Genomic DNA, 18,635 nt, shown 5'->3' with positions numbered 1-18,635 from the left:
TTTGGCTTAGAACTGGCCTTCCCATAACCCGGTTAGCCAAAAGGTAGCTGAGTCATTTGAAATACTCTCCAGCTGGGGTGGGATCACATTTGGGGTTTGCTTCAATCAGTGAACCCCTGTCTCGCTTTGCTCTTCAAAGAGCTCCTCCGTCAACCATAGCGTTTGAAGGCCTGAGCAGAACGGAAACCAGATGAACTGTGTTGAATTCCAAACTTGCCACATTGTCTACTCTAGCATTAAACTCTTCTTCTCTAACTGAACAAGTTAACTGAAGAAGTATATAATGTAGTATCAATTTATTTTTTATCTTATCCATTATGCCACCTTGTTCCAGAGTCTTTAAGAGAGTTTAAAGAAAAAGAAAACCCAAATCCAAACCAAACTGTTACACACTCATCCCTTTGGTTCTTTTGGGTACCTTCTGTCAGTGCTGATAGTCAGGGTGAAAGACTTTTGGAAAAGTTTTCCAGTACTAGTAACAGCATTTCCTGAAGCATCTTTTATCTTCCATCTTTATGCAGCAAATGATCATGTCAGTGCCCACAGGTCAGTTTTACCCTAAGATCCAGTGAGTTTGTTTAACCTTAAAATCAGTCACTGAGGCCCTCACCTAGACCACGTAACAAGGTAGTTGTTACCCAGCATGTGTCCCAGCTAAATAAAATCATAGCTGATTCATGTCTGAAGGTGCTCAGGGGGTACAGCATAATGATTAAGAACAGGAGCTCTGGAGTCAGTCTGTCTGTCTGAGTTTGAATCAGGCCACGCCTCTGACTGGTTATGTGACTTTAGACAAGCTTCTTAACCTCTTTATGCCTCACCTGTCTTATCAGTAAAAAAGAAATAATAATGATACCTACCTCTCATGGGTTCCTTGTGTGGAATAAGTGAATTAAATGTGTAAAGCACTTACTGGTACATGGTAAGCATGCAATAAATGTTACCTCTTATATTCTATACTTTTATGTTTCTAGGTAAGAAAAGTGGGTACAATAAGAAATATTTTTCTCTATATTTTTAGGTAAGAAAAGTGGCTAAAATTAAAAATTAAAGGAAGGCTGATCATTTTTAGAACAAAACTTTATTTACAAAACTGTAACTTGCTCTGTTTTGGTATTACTATTGACAAAATGCCTTTGGTTAAAATACTAGTTAAGGTGATACATTGATTTTTAGCTTTTCATAAAACAAGAATCCAACACTATCCCAGCTTCTTATTCCTGTGTGGCTCTGAATGCAGATAAACAAAACAAAACAAAGCAAAACAAAATTTAAAAAACCTTCTTTATAATGTACAATGGCTTAAGCAAACCACTTCTTTAATTTTTTTCTATTTAAGGGTTAGGACTGAGACTACTCATCTAAAATTTGCTATTCACAGAGAAAGCCCTAGAGAATGGGAAAACTTAAAGATGGAGGTTATCTGGCTTTCATAATACAATATCCATATGACTTTAGAAGAATGTAAATAAATAATATTAGTAAACAGTATATATTGATAATTTCCTGGCAAATTCATTTATCTAAAATCATGCTGAGGAATCAAGAGGATTTCCACATACATTCACAAAGTCATGTTCCATATTAACATAGTTATCACCAATATAACATATGATAACCAGTACCCATGGAAACCTAACAGCCTATTTTTAAAAAGTCCCTGTTAAGCTTTAATTCCCAGCTGTGCTTCACACATATATACATGCTTATATGCATGGTTATATGATAGATTTATGCATGGATATAAGCATGGTGATATATGTGTGGATACTAATGCCCCTTATTCGAATGTAAAATTAATAGCATCTGGCATCTAGTTGTAAGAAAACCGTCCCCAGATTGGGAGATAGTTGAGTGACACATGAAAGATTCTTCTACTAACTGAATTTAAGAGTACACCTATACTGGGAAGAGGGATGGAGAGAGGAAGGGTAGAAGTAGAAGCAGAAGTAGAAGAAAAGGACTACATTGGTTCAGTAAACTCAGGTAATTAATTTGAGACAGAAAATAAATAAATCAACAAATGCCCCATTTTTGTTTTCCAAAAAAATAAATCACTGGCAAATCCTTACTAACAATTTTTGAATTGGTCCATTAATATATTTTTTACATAGGAAAAAGTTTAAATATTATATCTATTATAATTCTATTCATCTAATACACTCCTCTGCTGAGATATCTGACATGTCTTCATCTGTACTCTCTTCTACCTCTGGCAAGTTGCCCCAAAGTAGGAAGTTTACACCTGAAAAGAAAAGCTCATAAAATTATTTGGTGCTGACTACTGTTACAACTCAGAACACGATATATAAAACCTTATATGTTAACATTCTTATATTAAATCACAGTGTTAGCAGGTAAGAGAAAAGCTATTAAAGAATGAACCACAAATAACATGATCGATACCTAGATATTAAAATTATCCAACATCTAGAATATAATCATTCTTTAAACACTTTTAATTAAGGGCTTGAACTCTAGAATCTTGGAATTCAAAAAGATCTCAGGAGTCCATTTCCTCAAACCTTGCCTCCAGCTACATTATGCCATAATCACTCTACACTGAGAATTTTCAAATCTATTTTAATGATTTTTAAGAATGGAGATCTCACAACATCTTTTTAGATTACATTTCTCTTGGAGGGTGCATGGGAAAGGCCTGAATAAGTCTCCTCATCTCCTCAACAAGTATGGAAGTCACTGGTGCCTTTCTTCTGGTTAAAAAAAGCAGGGTTTTGGAGCCAGTTATAATATGAACAGTAATCCTTGATATACATGGGTTTTAGGCTAGAGGCTGTCAAGGTAAAACTATAAACTTTAGGACCAGGTTGTAGCTGTCAGTACAATAAGCAAAATGACAGTCTAAAGCCTCATTATGAAAGAACAGTCAAATATCATATTAAAGAATCCAGCACTGGTATACGATACAAGACCACATATATGGTAGAGGATAATGAGATGGTTTATTATGGGCACGTACTATAACTTGAAAACACTAAATTGAAAAAAAATACCATTATTAATTGACCTCTTGGAGAGCCAATAAGAAAGCAAATCTCAAGCTGTCCAGTTGTCAGTGTGGGCACAGGGAAGACTCAGCAACTCTGGGTATCCACTCCACACATACTAAGATAGTGGTCACATGGTGGAATAGAATGAGCCAGGGTTTGGAGATTTGGTTTGAATCCAGTTTCCACCACTAACAGTACACCATGGATGTTTTTCCTACTTTTACTACAAATGTATATAACCACAGGCAATATATATTATTGTTTTGTGTATATAAATTTTTTTTTTTTTTTTTTTAAAGGATTTTCTTATTTATTTATTTTATTTATTTATTTTTGGCTGTGTTGGGTCTTCGGTTCGTGCGAGGGCTTTCTCCAGTTGCGGCAAGCGGGGGCCACTCTTCATCGCGGTGCGGGGACCGCCCTTCATCGCGGTGCGCGGGCCTTTCTCTATCGCGGCCCCTCCCGTCGCGGGGCACAGGCTCCAGACGCGCAGGCTCAGCAATTGTGGCTCACGGGCCCAGCTGCTCCGTGGCACGTGGGATCTTCCCAGACCAGGGCTCGAACCCGTGTCCCCTGCATTAGCAGGCAGATTCTCAACCACTGCGCCACCAGGGAAGCCCATATAAATTTTTTATAGTATGCTATTATATGTATCTCTTCTAATTTGCTTTTTTCATTCAACATTATGTTTTTGAGATTTGCCTGTCCATATGTGTAGATTTAGCTCATCTCTTATGTCGGTTGGGCATTCCATTGTGTGAATTAAAAACAAAAAAATATGTATATCTTAAGTATGGCCCATCACTCATCCTTTCCTCTAACTGCCTATTTTGCACAGGTGCCCAAGGAGACATGTATAAGGATGCACACTGTTGCATTATTAAAATAGCAGAAACAATGAACTGTCTCTCTTGGGTGAGATACGGGGGTTTAATCAGGCAAGAAATTAGCATCTATTTGATGCATATTGATGTCTATCATATTATTTTCTGTAATTTTTTTGTATGTTTGAATTGTTTTCAATAAAAAACACTTCTTTTCCCCGGAGAATGGATGATGTTCTGCTTTTGAAGAGATGACAGGATAGTAAGGAATCACTAGGCAGAAATCTAAGGGAGAATTAGAACCCTTAAAGGTGAATGGAGAGCTGAAGACAACTTTCCTTTGAGGGCATTTGCCAGTCCCATGGAATCTGAACTGAGGTTTCCCAAGCCTCCACAGGAGAGTCTCAGGAAATCAGGTCTACACGTGAAGGCTAACCTAGAACATAGTCTTCCTGGGGCCCTTTCAGTCTAAACATTCTAGAATTTTATAAAGCTTGTGTACGTATTCCTTTGATGCTGCTGATTCAGGTGATTCAAGTAAAGTTCCAATGCCATGAGAAATCCTGTTTTATACGAAGCATCTAGAAAAATCTTCCTTCAAATCATAATATTAGGGTTACAAAGGAGAAGTTTGATATTCTTGGAGTCGATACTCAGAGACATGAGTGGCTCGGCACAATTGGTTCAAAGGAGAAAAAATAAACTAAGAGACGGGATCTGACAGAAGCAGCACCTTCCTTTCTCTGTTAAGAAGGGAGGAAGGAAATCCTGCGATACATCTGTTTCTCAAGGATTAGATTCAGTGCAAATGGAAGAATGCTGGGCTTTTATCTTTGAAAAATTGACCAATATTAAAAAGTAAATCAAAATTGAAAAACCTCCACCCTGTGTTTTGAATTCTATGAAGCAGGAAAAATAGTATCAAAGCAGAAACTTCCTTTAATGTGTCCCATGAGCAACACAAATATAAAACCGGAGGCCTAAATTAGGAAGCTATATCTCACTTAGGGGGGTTCAGATAAGTCCTTGCTCAAAAATGGCCTTCTTAACATACTAGAGTCTTAAATTAAGGCCTCCAAATGATGGGTTGAAAGCCACAACTGAACGCCAGGTGATTAAGAAAAAAAGTTAGAGTCTATAAAAACCCAAGCATAATTGGAGAGTTTAAAGACACTGACAACCTAGCTTACAACTCATGATCTCTTAGTCTGTGAAGGCAAATCATACTTCAAAAAAAGAAGTATATTTTAAGTTCTGAAGAAGACTAAGACATACATTTAAAAACCTGAGAATGTTAGTGCCAACTTGGATTGTCAAGTTCTTTAAATTTGTTCTGTATACTAAAGTTCTGTAAACTTTAGTTCCCTAAAAAAGTCCCACTAAAAGTCAACTTCGTATTAAAGTCAACTTCGTATTCTGTGTAAGCAGATATTAGACATTGAGAACATGTATCCTATAACAAAACTGAAAGGCTCCAGACAATATAAAATATATTATGTAAATATCTTTTTTTTTTTTTTTTTTTTTTATGGCTGTGTTGGGTCTTCGTTTCTGTGCGAGGGCTTTCTCTAGTTGTGGCAAGCGGGGGCCACTTTTCATCGCAGTGCGCGGGCCTCTCACTATCGCGGCCTCTGTTATTGCGGAGCACAGGCTCCAGATGCGCAGGCTCAGTAATTGTGGCTCACGGGCCCAGTTGCTCCGCAGCATGTGGGATCTTCCCAGACCAGAGCTCGAACCCGTGTCCCCTGCATTGGCAGGCAGATTCTCAACCACTGCACCACCAGGGAAGCCCTGTAAATATCTTTTAAGAATAGGTTGTGTATTTCTCTACTAAATAATCAGTAAAACATATTGGTATTAAATATTTCCCTTGTCTGAAATTTCATTATAATTTATCAATATAGATGTCAAAATGGCTATTTTTATCCTGAAACAACATTACCAAATACAGAGGTTACCTAGTTTTCCTTCCTCCCAGCTCCCCATGACCCTAGCCTCCCCTCCTCCCTTTTCTTAGACACACACACACACACACACAGACCCATACACACAATTGACTATCAAATCTAAATTCTTCCAAAATTCTCTGGAGCCATATTATATATCAAGGCAGAAATTTAGAGCAATTAAAATATTAATTTTAAAAGGCCAAGAAATCCAGCCAAGTTTGAGGCTCCTAAATATGATGATGGAAATAGAAATGCAATGAATTTTGGCTAGTAGTTTCTGTAAGTAAATGTTTGGGATAAAAGGATTGAAGTTTCACTCTAGTGGATCCAACCCAGGTGAGAAAGTCTCAGAGGGGATCCTGAAATGATCTATGGAGAGGTTCACTCAAGTCTTGGTAGACAAAAGTTAGAGGAATGTTTGAGTCTGTTGTTTCTTACCAGTAGAGTCTAGTCTGTTAATACCATAAACTGCCTGGCTGTGAAACATCCAAAAGTGTCCATTGTTGCAGGAAAGAAGGCAGGAACAACATGGAACAATCACATGATAACCTACAATGTTCCCACTAAAAAGAGAAAGTAAATATTATTAGATACAAGGTAATATCTGACCATGTAAGCATTTTTATGTGCTAATGTAAACAGACAGACCATATAAAGATCTCATTTTCTCCTAACACCCTCCATTGCTGGGATCTTTGGGATGGGAGTTACTCTGATAATGGTTACAGTTCTACTGCCAAGTGGGAAAACAGTCTTTAAGTGAAATAAGAGTAACATATTCTGTTTCTTTGCTAGTATTGTTTATGCATTCCCCCTTCAGAAGCTAGTTTCTAAATGCCATAAGGTTGTGATTTGTCCAAAATTGATGGGCTGTATAGACAAAATACATTAAATAAACTCAGACCTGTGGATAAAAGGTTTTTGCTCTCCCCAGGACTGTGGCAAGTTGGGTTCTTATATGTTGCAGGTCCATGCCAGCACCTAAAAACTGTTTCAACAGATGGAGGAGTAGGAAGACAGCATGAGCCCATGAAAACCGAACACAAGCTGGCTGATCTAATTTTAGTCTCAGTGTTTTTGAAGGAATTCAGAAATGAAGCAAATCCATAGCTTCTAGAGAAAGTTGCAAAAGTTTTTACTGTCTCCAGGGTTATCCTTCTGATTAGAAATAACTCACTCTTCCATAGGTTTTTTTCCTATCTGGTCACTATTAAATAGAATGAATATACAGGGAACATTTTAGCTAGAAGTTTTTTTGTTTTTGTTTTTAATGACCACATGAACTGCTTACACCTTGAGTTGTAAAAATTCCTATTATAGCTTGTTCCTCCCCTTTGAGATGTGAGTCAGTCATTTTTGTGAGGCCCTACAAAAAATACTATAAAAGGTACCAGCCCACCTAAAACATGTCTTCTAATCATAATCGGCTTGAAAGGCAAACAAATGAAAACAAAAGATGTTCTTGGATTAGGACTGACAGTTATTTATAAGGCTATATTGCAAGAATAAATTCTACGGCTTTAATTCCACCTGTATTCATCCATTCATTCACTCATTCAGCTAATGTTTACAGAGCATCTGTTATATGTCAGGTACTGTTCTAGGTGCTAGGAGTAAAGTCCTTGTTCTCATGGAGCTTTCTACTAGGGACACTTCAGATGATTCTGCTCCCTTGTTAAAACTCCTTCAATAGCTGTCCACTGGCCAAAATTGAAAACCCAAAGACCCTTCCTACCAAGGTTTAGATCTGTGCTACCCAAAACATGGCTATTGAGTACTTGAAATTTGGCTAGCCTGAATTGAAATGTGCTGAAAGTATAAAAATACACTAGATTTCAAAGACTAAGAATAAAAAATAAGAATGCAAAATATTTCATTAATAATTTTTTATGTTGGTTATATGTTGAAATGACAATTTTTTGAATCTATTAGATTAAGTAAAATATACAATTAAAATTAATTTCACCTGTTTCTTTTCACTTTGTAAAATGTAGTTACTCGCAATTTTTAAATTACATATGTGGCTTGCACATATCTATTGGATGGCGCTGCTCTAGATTGTCTGGGTTCTGACTGCATCGTTAATCTACCCATACTACTCTCACCTGATGTTCACAATCTCTCAGCCACACTGGCCATTGTCTTTTCTATTCCTTGAACATGTTCTTCTTTGCCTTGGGTTCTCTGCCCTGGCTGTTCCCTCTGCCTAGAACATTCTTCCTCTGGCTCCTCCCTATCTCATCTTTTAGGATTCAACTCCAGTGTTACCTTCTCATGAGGAGGCTTCCCTGACCATGCTATCTAAAATAGCTCTTATCACTCTCTCAAGCTCTATTATTCTCTGTCATTTATTATTATTATTTCCTTTGGAGTACTTCCCACCCTATTTAAGATCTTATTTATTTAAATATCTTACTGATCGATTGTCTTCCTACTGGAATATAATGTCCAAAGGCCTATGACTTTGTCTTCTTTATTGCCAGATTTCCAGCCTCTATAACAATGACTCGCACATGGTAGGACCTCTGAGTTGTACTTTATAGTTTACTAAGCCTTTTAACATTCATAATTCACTTGATCTTTACAACAACTCTGTAACGTAAACACAAAAGATATTTTAATTTCTATCTTAAGAAGATACCTATCTATCTTAAGAAGATACCTGTCTTCTTAAGATATAAATTAAATAAGGAAACAGAGGTTCAGAGGTTTAGAGATTTAAGAAGTTTAGTCAAGATAACAAGAGAATAAGGGTAGGGCCAGGGCTCAAGCCTGATTTTTATGACTGTAAATCCAAGCGTTTTTTTTTTTTTTCCCTCTAAACTACATTGCCATTTTCTGAAAGTTAAAGCAGATATTTGCTAATGCACTTTGAAAAATTGTAAAATCACATACAAAGGTAAAGTGTCATAAGACCCTTTTGAAAAACAGTTCTAAGTAACAAATGGCTTTTCAATGGTTCACTGCATGGGTGATAACCAGTGCTCAATGCAGCCCACTGAACCTTTCTCTGTGCTTCGGTGTCAACATCCATCTCCCAAACCCAGGGCTATTTGGAATATTGCCACACATTACCATTTTAGACATGCGATGTCCTTCAGTTTACATTTGCAAATTTCAGTGAAATAGCATCTTCCAATGAAGTCCACTGCACTGGAGAGGGAAAAGTGTAGAGATAGTCAAATGTACTGTTAAAAAAATGTTGTGCAAAACACATAACATAAAATTTACTAATTTAACCATTTTTAAGTGGACAGTTCATAAGTGTTAAGTGTATTCATATTTTTTGTGCAACAAATCTACAGCCTTTTTCATCTTGCAAAACTGAAAGTCTATACCCATTAAATAATAACTCCCCATTTCCCTCTTCCCCCAGCCCCTGGCAACCACCACTACTTTCTGTTTCTATGAATCTGACTACTTTAGATACCACAGATAAGTGGAATAATATAGTATTTGTCTTTTTGTGACTGGCTTATTTCACTTAGCATAATGTCCTCAAGGTCCATCCATGTTATAGCATGTGACAGGCAGGATATCATTCCCTTTTAAGGCTGGATAATATTTCATTACATGCATGTACCACATTTTGTTTATTCATTCATTTGTTGAGAGACATTTGGGCTGCTTCTACCTCTTGATTATTGTGAATAATGCTGCTAAGAACATGGGTGTGCAAATATTTCTTCTAGATCTTGCATTAAATTCTTTTGGATATATACCCAAAAGTGGTATTGCTGGATCATATGGTAATTCTATTTTCAATTTTTTTGAGGAATCGCCACGCTATTTTCCATAGTAGCAGTACCATTTTACATTCCCACAACAGTGCACAGGGTTCCATTTTTTCATACCCTTGCCACAAAATGTACTTTTGATTGTAATTTAGCATGAATTTTGTAGGCTCAAAGAGCTGCAAGAGACTCTAAGAGAAACTGTAAGAAAACGATAGTGTATTTTGCAAGGGTAAGTTAATATTTGTGAGCTCACTATAAATATGACAAACCTTCTATTCAAAAAATCTTATGTGTTCATTGATTTGTATACATCTTAGCACATTAATCCATCACTATTATAACCCCTACATGGAAGAGAAGACAAGAGGAAAGACCTGATTGTACTCCAGACTCTGGTCTAACCTTTAACAATTCACATATCTGAGCTCTCCTTATGACTATTTTATACTTACCATAGCTATTGTAAAGACGAATGGGTTAATATTTAAAATTGTTGTTTCTGTATGTGCTACTAAAAAGAAAAGGCACTAGACAATAAATCACAGAAACTTTGCAGTAGTAGGTTCTAGATTTACTGTCTAGTGCTTTTTCTTTTTGCAACACATACACACGCACAGAGGTACTTATAATAACCCATTTATCTTTGCAATAAATGAGGGCCTTTGGCTTTGCCATTAGGCATGACTACACTTAATCCAATGAAGATAAGATTTCAAGGGAGGAAGAGTCCACAGCTCTGAGTATATTTAATTTTTTAAAAAGTTTCTATCATTATCATGAAATTCATTTTAAAGTATTCTGATTATTAGTGTGCCTTCTCTGGCTCTGTGTCCAAAGAACAGCTGTCCATGTGCATTTTGGATAATTTCTCTTTCACTTTAATGATAAAGTTTCAATGAACAGCAAAATCTTGAAAATCATGTAAAGGCACATATATGTTGACTATAGAAAGAGAAAGTACCTTTTAGAGCTAGAAAAAGGTATATTTGAGTCAAATAAAATGGCTATTTTTCCAAATAGGAAGCAAATTCTTAAGGACTCTACACCTAAAAGTGGGTAGTGACTGAAAACAGAATTTAAAAGGATTTGAGTATGCAAACCAATGCATAATATCTAAAATAAGCTTTATGGGTGCTCCCTTGTTAAAACTCCTTCAATAGCTTTCCACTGACCAAAAATGAAAACCCAAAGACCTGTGCTATCCAAAACATGGTTATTGAGTACTTGAAATTTGGCTAGCCTGAATTGAAATGTGCTATTTGAGGGATAAGTCCTGTTTCATCCCATAAAAATCTATATGTCTCTCTCATTCAGAAAGAGAGAGAGAGGGAGATTATAAGAAAAGAATACTGAATTAGGTGGACAATGGATCTGAATCAGCATGCCAATTGCAAAAAATGGTAGAAAGCTAGGGAATGTTTTTTTGGAGTAAGACTTTAGTAACAAAAAATCAAAAACTTAAATGACCTCTCTTCTCCAACAGTACAGAAAATCTTGCTTGAATCACCTACCGTCTCAGTCATGGAATTGATCCAGTGAGAGGATGGTTGGGCAGGGCACAGTAGCCAGGGATTCAACTGAAAGGACCACATGACTATAACTGAACTAGAAGCATTACATCAGGACTGACCACTCTGGCTAAACCACAGACTTTGTCCAGACAGTCTGCCCCCTTAGTTAAACTCCAGGGGGATCATCAGACTGTTGGAAGTGGCTGGAACACCAAAATGATAACCTCCTTGTTGACTCCCAGAGGTTCAAACCATACACTTTTCCCATCTAGTTAAAGGCTACCGTTGCCCGCCACTAGCATGACTTACTTGGTAGGAGGGATGTCTGTAGAGAAAAGGTCTATTTCAGTGTCAGCCAGCAAAACAGCCTTCATTCCCCTAGAGCTGAGCACTTGTTTACAGAATTTGCAACATAGGATGGACACGCGCCGGTCATTGAAACTACAGCTGCTCGTAGACATGGCGTCCGGGGAAGGATGAGGTGAGGGACTTTGAAAATAGAGCAATACCCTCCCTAGTTTGATTCTCCCAAGCTAAAAATCAAATTGCGATGCCTCGATCTTTTCTAAGCCCGAAAATTGAGAAGGAAATGAGTTCTTTTCTGTTTTCCCGTGGGAGGGTAAAAGTAGTATTTATTGAGTAGAAACAGGGGAGAAGCAGCAGCCTTGGCTTTCTCTTTAACTTTCGGGGAAGGGAGAGGAGTTTGAAGTGGGGAGGAGGCAGGCTGCAAGGTGCCTCGGGAACTTCTCTAGTTTTCCCTTTCTCCAGTCTGAAGGATCCTCTACTCTTTAGCTCCTGCTCCTTTTGCAATTCCCTTAGCTTCTCCCGTACAGGCTCTTTTATCTAAAGCTTCCCCCTTAAGCCCCTCCCTCGGAGCGCTCCAATTTCTCTCACGGATCGCTGGCTAAGCGTCCCTACCCACGCGTCCTCTTTGGAAATCTTTCTCCTCTCCCCAGGATTCAGAAATCCACTCAGCTTTTCCCACCGGGCAATCCCGGGTGCTCCTTAATCCTCCCGCGACCCTCCTCCGCTCTGCTCTTTCGCGGGCCGCCCGCTTCACTTCTCTCCTGGCAGTCCCCAGCCCTCAGCGTGCGGGCTCTCGCGTCGTTCCTCTAGCGACTCCCTCCCCTCAGCTTTCCTTCGTGCCCCCCAACGTCCCCTCAAATCTTTCCCGAGCGGCCGCTCCAGAGCTCGCGGTGGTGTTGGTGGGGCGGGGCAGAGGTCGCTTTGGGGGCTCCGTCGGCGTTGATGTCTCTGCCACTGAACACATCGCTTTTTGCTCCCTCTTCCCCTCTCTGCCTTTCCAACAGGCTGTCAGTTTGAATTGCCAGCGCTGCGCACCGATTGGGAGAACTAGAGTTCGCCCACGTCCCGCATTGGAAGGCTCGGGAGCCTGCCCCTGACGAGATCTTAGTGGCCAGGAGCTCTACGCCCCGCCCCAGTAACGGTGCCTAGATAAATTCGGCTTGCTGGTTGGCTGAGCTTGGCCCCTCCTCCGATCTCATTGGTCGGCTCCGGGAGGTTTGGGCGAACCCTACTCCCGCTCCAGTGAAAGAGGCAAGGCACGCCCTTCGCACTTCTCATTGGAAGACGTTCTACAGTCCCCGCCGTTCTCTACTCTTTATTGGCTAAAATTCTCCGCAACGCCCCTCCTCACTACCCCGGTCCAATTGGTCGTGCCTTCTCTCAGAAGTATGTGTTTGGCTGTTGGTTCTATCTTAATCCCGCCCATCAGTTCTACTTTGGGGTTCGGCAACCCGAGGAGGAGCTTACTCTGTGACCACGCCTCGGTAGTGCTAGTCACACCTCCAAGTTTCGCCAGCCCCTCCTCCTCATTCCTAGCCTCTTGGGATCACCTATTCCTATTGGCTACAGGCCCCATCGGTCGATAGAAAGCGGGCGGTGATTGGCAAGGGGGTGGGCTCTGCTTCCCGGCGGGGTCCTGCGGAGTTGGCGGAGGCTCCTCAGGGGACTGGGGGACCGATCTGCGTAGACGCGGGTGGCGGGGAAGAGAGGGGAGGAGAGCTCTGAGTGGGAAGCGGAGCCGGGGGCCCGGGACCCGTCGCGTCAGAGCCAGGTAAAGGCTCCTTCCCTCTCCCCTTTCTTCTTCCCCGCCGCGGAGCTGGAGCCCTGACTGAACAAATCCGGGCAGAGGCGGGAAGGAGAGGGCGCGGATGCTGCTTTCGGCGTCGCCTTAGCGTTGCCGCCCGAAATCCCTCAGACCGCCTCCCTCCTGACCCACTCCCAATCTCCCAGTACAGCCCAAATACTTCTTTAGGACTGCATCTCCGCCCTTTACCGTACTGCCTGGGACTCTGCCTTGGCTCACATGCCGCCGCGCAGTCCGCACCCAGCCCCCTCCCCAGGTCCTCTGCACACTGGCAGCCTTGGTCCACCTTTGGGCAACCGTCGTTGGCATCACCCGTAACCATCGGCTGCTCTCTTCCTCTGTCTCCAAGTCCTGGCAGACAGGCGGGTTACAGCCCTGGACCCAGAAGGAGGGGTGTTCCGCACTGCTTCCGGGGCTCTTCCCCTGCCCCTGCCCCCGGCCCGCCCGGAATGGCTCCTCTTCACGCACTCCCGTTCCCAGACCTATATCTGGGTCCCCAAAGTTGCTAATATCCTAGTACTCCATGTAACATCGCGGCCCACGATAGTCTCCTAACTTCCCCCTCACCCCCAAGGTAATCCTCCCTTTGCCCTCTCCTCGCCTATCAAGGGTGTGCAGAAGCTCCAGTTATCCTCGATTCCCGTGCAGCCTCAGGACCCCACCTCTCACCCCCCTCCCCGCTTCCTGCCTGTCTGAACCACCACGCCGCTTCTTCTGCTCCCTGTTCCTCCCTCGGTGCGGCCCTTTCTCCAGGCGCGGGAAGTGGGAGACTCCCGGCGCGGAAAGGGAAAGGGGCGGCCAAGGAGGGAGGGTCGCCGCTGCGGCGCGTCCGGGAGCGAGACGCCCGGCTCTGCACTCCCGTCCCAGTCCCTCCCACCTCCTGGGCCTGGGTCGGAGCGGGATCTCCTCGGGTACCTCCTGGTGTGAGGAGCTGGGACTGCGACCCTCAACGACCTTCCCCCAACCCCCAGCCGGGGACTGGGTGCGGTATCTGGGATCTCTGGGCTTGGGTGACCAATTGGGGATGGCCTGAGAGGCGGTGGCTGCCTTCCTCCCCCCCCCGCCCCGCCCCCCCACCCCCCGCCTTCCCGGTTTTCCCGACTCCGACCCTCGCCTCTAACCCGTTTCCTGCTTCTGCCGACCACATTGTTTTCCTGGATGTGTCCCGTGCCGAGCAGGCTTTTTCCTGAAGATCACTCCCCCCTCACCCCCCAACATTTTGCTGCCAAGAGAAGCTAGTAACCAAAAAAAAACAACTGGGAGGAGGGGCGGAGGGGAAGAAAAGTTGTGCCCGGGTGGCTTGTCCCTCCCCGGCTTTGATCCCCTTTTAAGTCAAGGGAGTTGCCCCAGCCGGGGGTCGGGGGCCGTATCGTAGGCAGGGCCGGGAGGGTTCCCTCCGGTAGCCGCTGCCCAGCGCTGGCAAGGTTCGGGAGGTCGCCGAGGTGCCGCAGTCCCTGCCCGGAGCCCCGCGTTCCCGCCGCTAGTCCCCACCCCAAGCCCTCGAAGGCGGCTGCTCCAAAGTGTTTTCTTTCAGCCTTAAAACAAAATCCGGAGGGAGCTTCCTTCCTCCCCACCTCGCTGCGCCGGGCTCTGCGGGCCGGGCGGCGTTTGGCTGAGATGAATGGGCCCAGGCCAGCCTGGAAACGGCTTCCCTCACCCCACCCCCGCATCGATTAGGATCTGCGCTGGGGCTGATCGCCCCCTCCTCTTTTCCCTGCATTTACAGGCAAGTGAACCGGAGCAAACGACTTCCGATCCAGTCTGCGCTGCTGCGGCTCCCGTTTGGGATTTGATTTGCAGCATCTTCGAGGCTGTGCAACAAAAAACCGCGAAGCACGCCCAGCCCTCCCCCGGCACCCCGATACGCACCCACTCCCTCCCGGGGACCCAGCTGGGCGAGTCCACATCCCCGCGCTCCCCACACCATGTTGTGCGGAAGGACTTCCACTCCCCGCCTGTGTCGTTGATGTCAGACCCCAGGCCAGCCTCCGGGCGCTGCAGTTCTCCCGGCTAATGCTAAGGCTGCGGCTTGGGCTCTAGCACAGGAACCAACCGCCGCCGCGCCGGCCCCAGCGCCCACCGTCTGCATGTGTCCGCCGTAGCCGCCTGCCCAGCCCGCAGCCCGCGCTCCCCGGAGCGCTGGAGACCACCGCGGGGGGCCCCTTCTGCCCTTGGGAGAAGCGATCTTGGAGGTATTGATTTCGGTGGTTGGATTTTTCCCGTGGATTTATCAATTCACATTCGAATTTGGAAGAAAGAAGGAAAACATGACGTCTCCAGCCAAATTCAAAAAGGATAAGGAGATTATAGCAGAGTACGATACTCAGGTCAAAGGTAAGGGCTTTGAAAAATAGCATAATGCATATTCTCTGTAGACCATTGAGACATGGATTTCCACCCTGATTTGCAAGATGTTCATTTCTTTGGGTGGAGCAGGTGGGGGCAGGCTGACCCCAGAGGTGGTTTCATATGTGGGTCTGAGCCTCCGAGGGATTGGCCATGCCAGGGGCCACAGGCTCTGGAAAGGAATTTTCGGAGTGGGCTTTAGATTTGTCTGTAGGGCTGGCCATTATTTTGGCAGTCCTTTTCCCCAGGCTAAATAGGATGGGGGGAGGGGCAGGAGGTTCTTGGAGAGAGAAAGGCGGCAATTTGCCTCTGGGTGTCTGGGTCAGATTTCCTTGAAGGACAACTGAAATCTGACAGGTGTTTGGGAATTTATTTCAGAGGTTGAAGAGGAGTCCAGGCAGAGAAAGGCAACCTTGAGAAGGTGTACCATTTGGAGAGCCCTGGGAGAGGCGGGGTTTTTTTCTGATGCACTATATCAAAACATGACATTTGCTATGGCATCAGGCACAGAAAGTCTGTGGCCACCTTGGGTGCACCTTGTACCTACCTGGTCTCTGGTTGTCTGCATTCAGAGATCAGAGAACAGAAAGAATAAGGTCACTCACACCCGGTCTCCGCCCTCACCTAAACCTGAGTGGAGTTGGGTTGTTGCTGGGTGGTGCTGAGTCTGGAGAATGGGAAGACATAATTGTTTAACCCTTCTGTGTTGTCCTCTGCTCCAGAATACATGCTTTTAAAGGCCTGCTTACCTCTCTGCAAAAATATGAGGGGTAAAGCAAAATGTGGACCTAGAGAAATCAAGTGACCTGCCAGCACATCTAGTCTACTGCCTGACTTGGCGCATGAATCAAAACCCCTTCCCAGATAGCCTTTTTTAACCAGCAATTCCCATAGAAGGGGTTCCCGCCTGTTAAAGAGCCCCAGCATATGGTTATGCAAGGCACCGTCCCTTCTTGGCCAGTCACTGGAAAGAGCCATGTGGCTCTAGCCCACTGAGACTTCAGCTGGGTAGTGGGAGAGGTGGGTGGCCTTGAATGTTACACCACATGGTTGGAGCTCTGGGTTTTCCTTTGTTTCAGAGTACAGAGGGAGGGGCCCCTCCTTCTTTCCCTGCACCTATGTGAGAAGACCTTTTCCTATCCTAGAGGACTTGGGAAGGGCCATGCCTCCCCTCTAATGATTGCGGGGGTGGGGGGTGCGAGTAGGGCTAGAGTTTGAAATGGGAAGCTGCTTTATCTCTTGGAAGGTTGGAAGGTAGTTTGAAGTCCCCACTGTGCCTGTAGGATCTTTTTAATGTCATCAGCTTGGTCAATGCTGGAGGTGCCCTGAAGGTCCCTCAGGCTCCTGGGCTGCAAATATTGGTGGGTTTATTGCAGAGATGGGGGAGTTGACTGATGGATAGCTTCAGTTGAACTGGGATTGGGAGAGGTGTGGTTGTGAGGTATAACTGAGGTCTTGGCCTCTTGTCACTGTTCATAATCTGGGCCTCTTTTTGTAAACAATAAGCCACTGGCCTCGGTGTCCTGTCCAGATGCACTGCAGTTTGCTGCTGGAATCCCCCCTGCAGTTTTAACCAGATATGTCATTCTTTTTTTTTTTTTTTAATACATCCTATTCTTAACTGTTGCCATAGGGAGCGTTAATAACTTTGACTTTCCCAGATTTCTCTCCAGAAGCACGCCATTTGACTAAGGTGCAAAGTGACTTTGCATGTTTATTTTTTGGAAGGTTCGGGACTGATAGGTGTTAATAGAACTGTATCTGCTGATTCTGTATTGGTGAAGGATTTCTCACAAGTGTCTCAATTAAATACTTTGTGTATTTACAAACATTACTCATTGAGATGATGTAATGCAGTTGACTATTTGGGGTTTCTCTTCACCCTTGCCACAAGCAGGGGACTCTTTTGATTTGCACTGATATTTTTTCATTAACACTATTCAGGATCGTAGAATTTTATAGGTGGACGAGCATGATGTCTTACTCAGAGAAGGTGCCCAATGAATGCTTAAGAGACTGATTTGAATGGTTTAGTCCCTCATTTACAGCTGAGGGGAGTATAGAGAAATAAAGAGGCTTGTCCAAGGTCACACAGCTAGGTGGTGGTAGATCTGAAACTAGAAGCAGGTTACTGACTCCCAATTCTCTATTCTATTCTATTCATATTTATTATGATACATCATTTGACCAGAGTAGGGAAAAAAAAACTCAAGAAGCCAAAGTCTGACAATGGATACTAGTAGTGATAGTGATAATAATAGATTACATTTTAGGTGGTCATTATGTTCCATCCTGTCCCAAGTGCTTTATAAGAATTGTCTCATTTAATCTTCACTTAAAACGTGGAGGTGAATATTACTTCATCCTCTATTCACTGCATGAAGAAACTGAGGCTTAGAGAGGATAAAGAAGCCCTCCCAAGGTCACACAGCCAAACCACAGCAGGTGGACTCCACTTCTTTATTCATCAACTAGTTACTGAGTGCCTTCAATGGGTTCTGGGGACTGATGATGTAGCAGTGAACAAGAAAAAGTCCTCTCCCTCATGAAGCTTGCAATCTAGAGTCTGTGTTCTCCATGGAAGATCATAGAACTTGGAGACAAAGGACCCAGGTTCTCGATTGGCTCTGCTCCCCTGCTAGCTGGAAGCCCTTGGTCAGATTTATGATGTTTCAGCTTTTTATGTGTTGTGTGGGATTCATAGTGCTGCCAGTCTTACCTCTCTTATAGATGCCAAGATAAAAGAGAAAATTGCTTTTTTGGTCTGGTGGTTAAGAGCACAAGTTTTTGAGTCAAAGAGATCCAGGTTTAAATCTCAGCGCTGTCACTCGCTTGCCTCGCTCCTTAGGCAGGTTACCTGACTTGTCCAAGCCTCGGGATCCTAACCTGGAAAATAGGCAACATAATATGTGTTTCCTACGGTCATTGTGAGGATTCAATGAGACAGTATATCAAAATCATTTAGCACAGTATCTGGCACTTGTAAATGCTCAATAATAGTAAGGTCTGCTGAAATGGGATGACCATTAAGGCCACATTGCCTTTTCACTCCCAAAGTGCCAGTTATAATGATAGGAAACAAGTCTAGGATGAAACTTGAGTTCTAGTTTAAGTTCCTCCAGTAGTAGTGAAAGGTATCTTGGTTTA

At 43.4% G+C, this 18,635-nt stretch overlaps 2 protein-coding genes across 10 annotated transcripts in view; one reads left to right on the top strand and one right to left on the bottom strand.

Moving 5' to 3' along the window:
* Nucleotides 1-1,065: 1,065 nt before the first annotated feature.
* On the bottom strand, nt 1,066-12,946 carry LOC103014958 (protein FAM72A). Its single transcript, XM_057550751.1, has 4 exons — nt 11,342-12,946; nt 8,860-8,937; nt 6,223-6,347; nt 1,066-2,245 (listed from the first exon to the last, which is right to left on the bottom strand). Exons 1-4 carry the CDS (start codon nt 11,491-11,493, stop codon nt 2,151-2,153), a joined length of 450 nt encoding a protein of 149 aa, XP_057406734.1. The 5' UTR covers nt 11,494-12,946; the 3' UTR covers nt 1,066-2,150.
* Nucleotides 12,947-12,969: 23 nt separating this feature from the next.
* The window catches only part of SRGAP2 (SLIT-ROBO Rho GTPase activating protein 2), a 238,732-nt gene continuing 233,066 nt past the window's right edge, over nt 12,970-18,635 (top strand). For all 9 annotated transcript variants that reach the window (XM_057550708.1, XM_057550696.1, XM_057550706.1 and 6 more), the window contains exons 1-2: nt 12,970-13,109; nt 14,869-15,476. In XM_057550708.1, the coding sequence (XP_057406691.1) occupies nt 15,410-15,476 (67 nt within the window). In that variant the 5' untranslated portion in view covers nt 12,970-13,109; nt 14,869-15,409. The remainder of the gene's footprint in view (nt 13,110-14,868; nt 15,477-18,635) is intronic.

Source organism: Balaenoptera acutorostrata, chromosome 1 (genome assembly GCF_949987535.1).
Source record: "Balaenoptera acutorostrata chromosome 1, mBalAcu1.1, whole genome shotgun sequence".
NCBI lineage: Eukaryota > Metazoa > Chordata > Mammalia > Artiodactyla > Balaenopteridae > Balaenoptera > Balaenoptera acutorostrata.
Note: the sequence above shows the minus strand (reverse complement) of the source record. Positions and strands in the feature narration are given on the sequence as shown.

Coding starts and splice junctions, on each gene's coding strand:
- LOC103014958 (XM_057550751.1), bottom strand. CDS start 11,493: ATGTCTACGAGCAGCTGTAGTTTCAATGACCGGCGCGTGTCCATCCTA. Junction 8,938..11,341: donor ACAGACATCCCTCCTACCAA/GTAAGTCATGCT, acceptor TTCCCTCTCCAG/TGCAGTGGACTTCATTGGAA. Junction 6,348..8,859: donor GACATCGCATGTCTAAAATG/GTAATGTGTGGC, acceptor TTCTCTTTTTAG/TGGGAACATTGTAGGTTATC.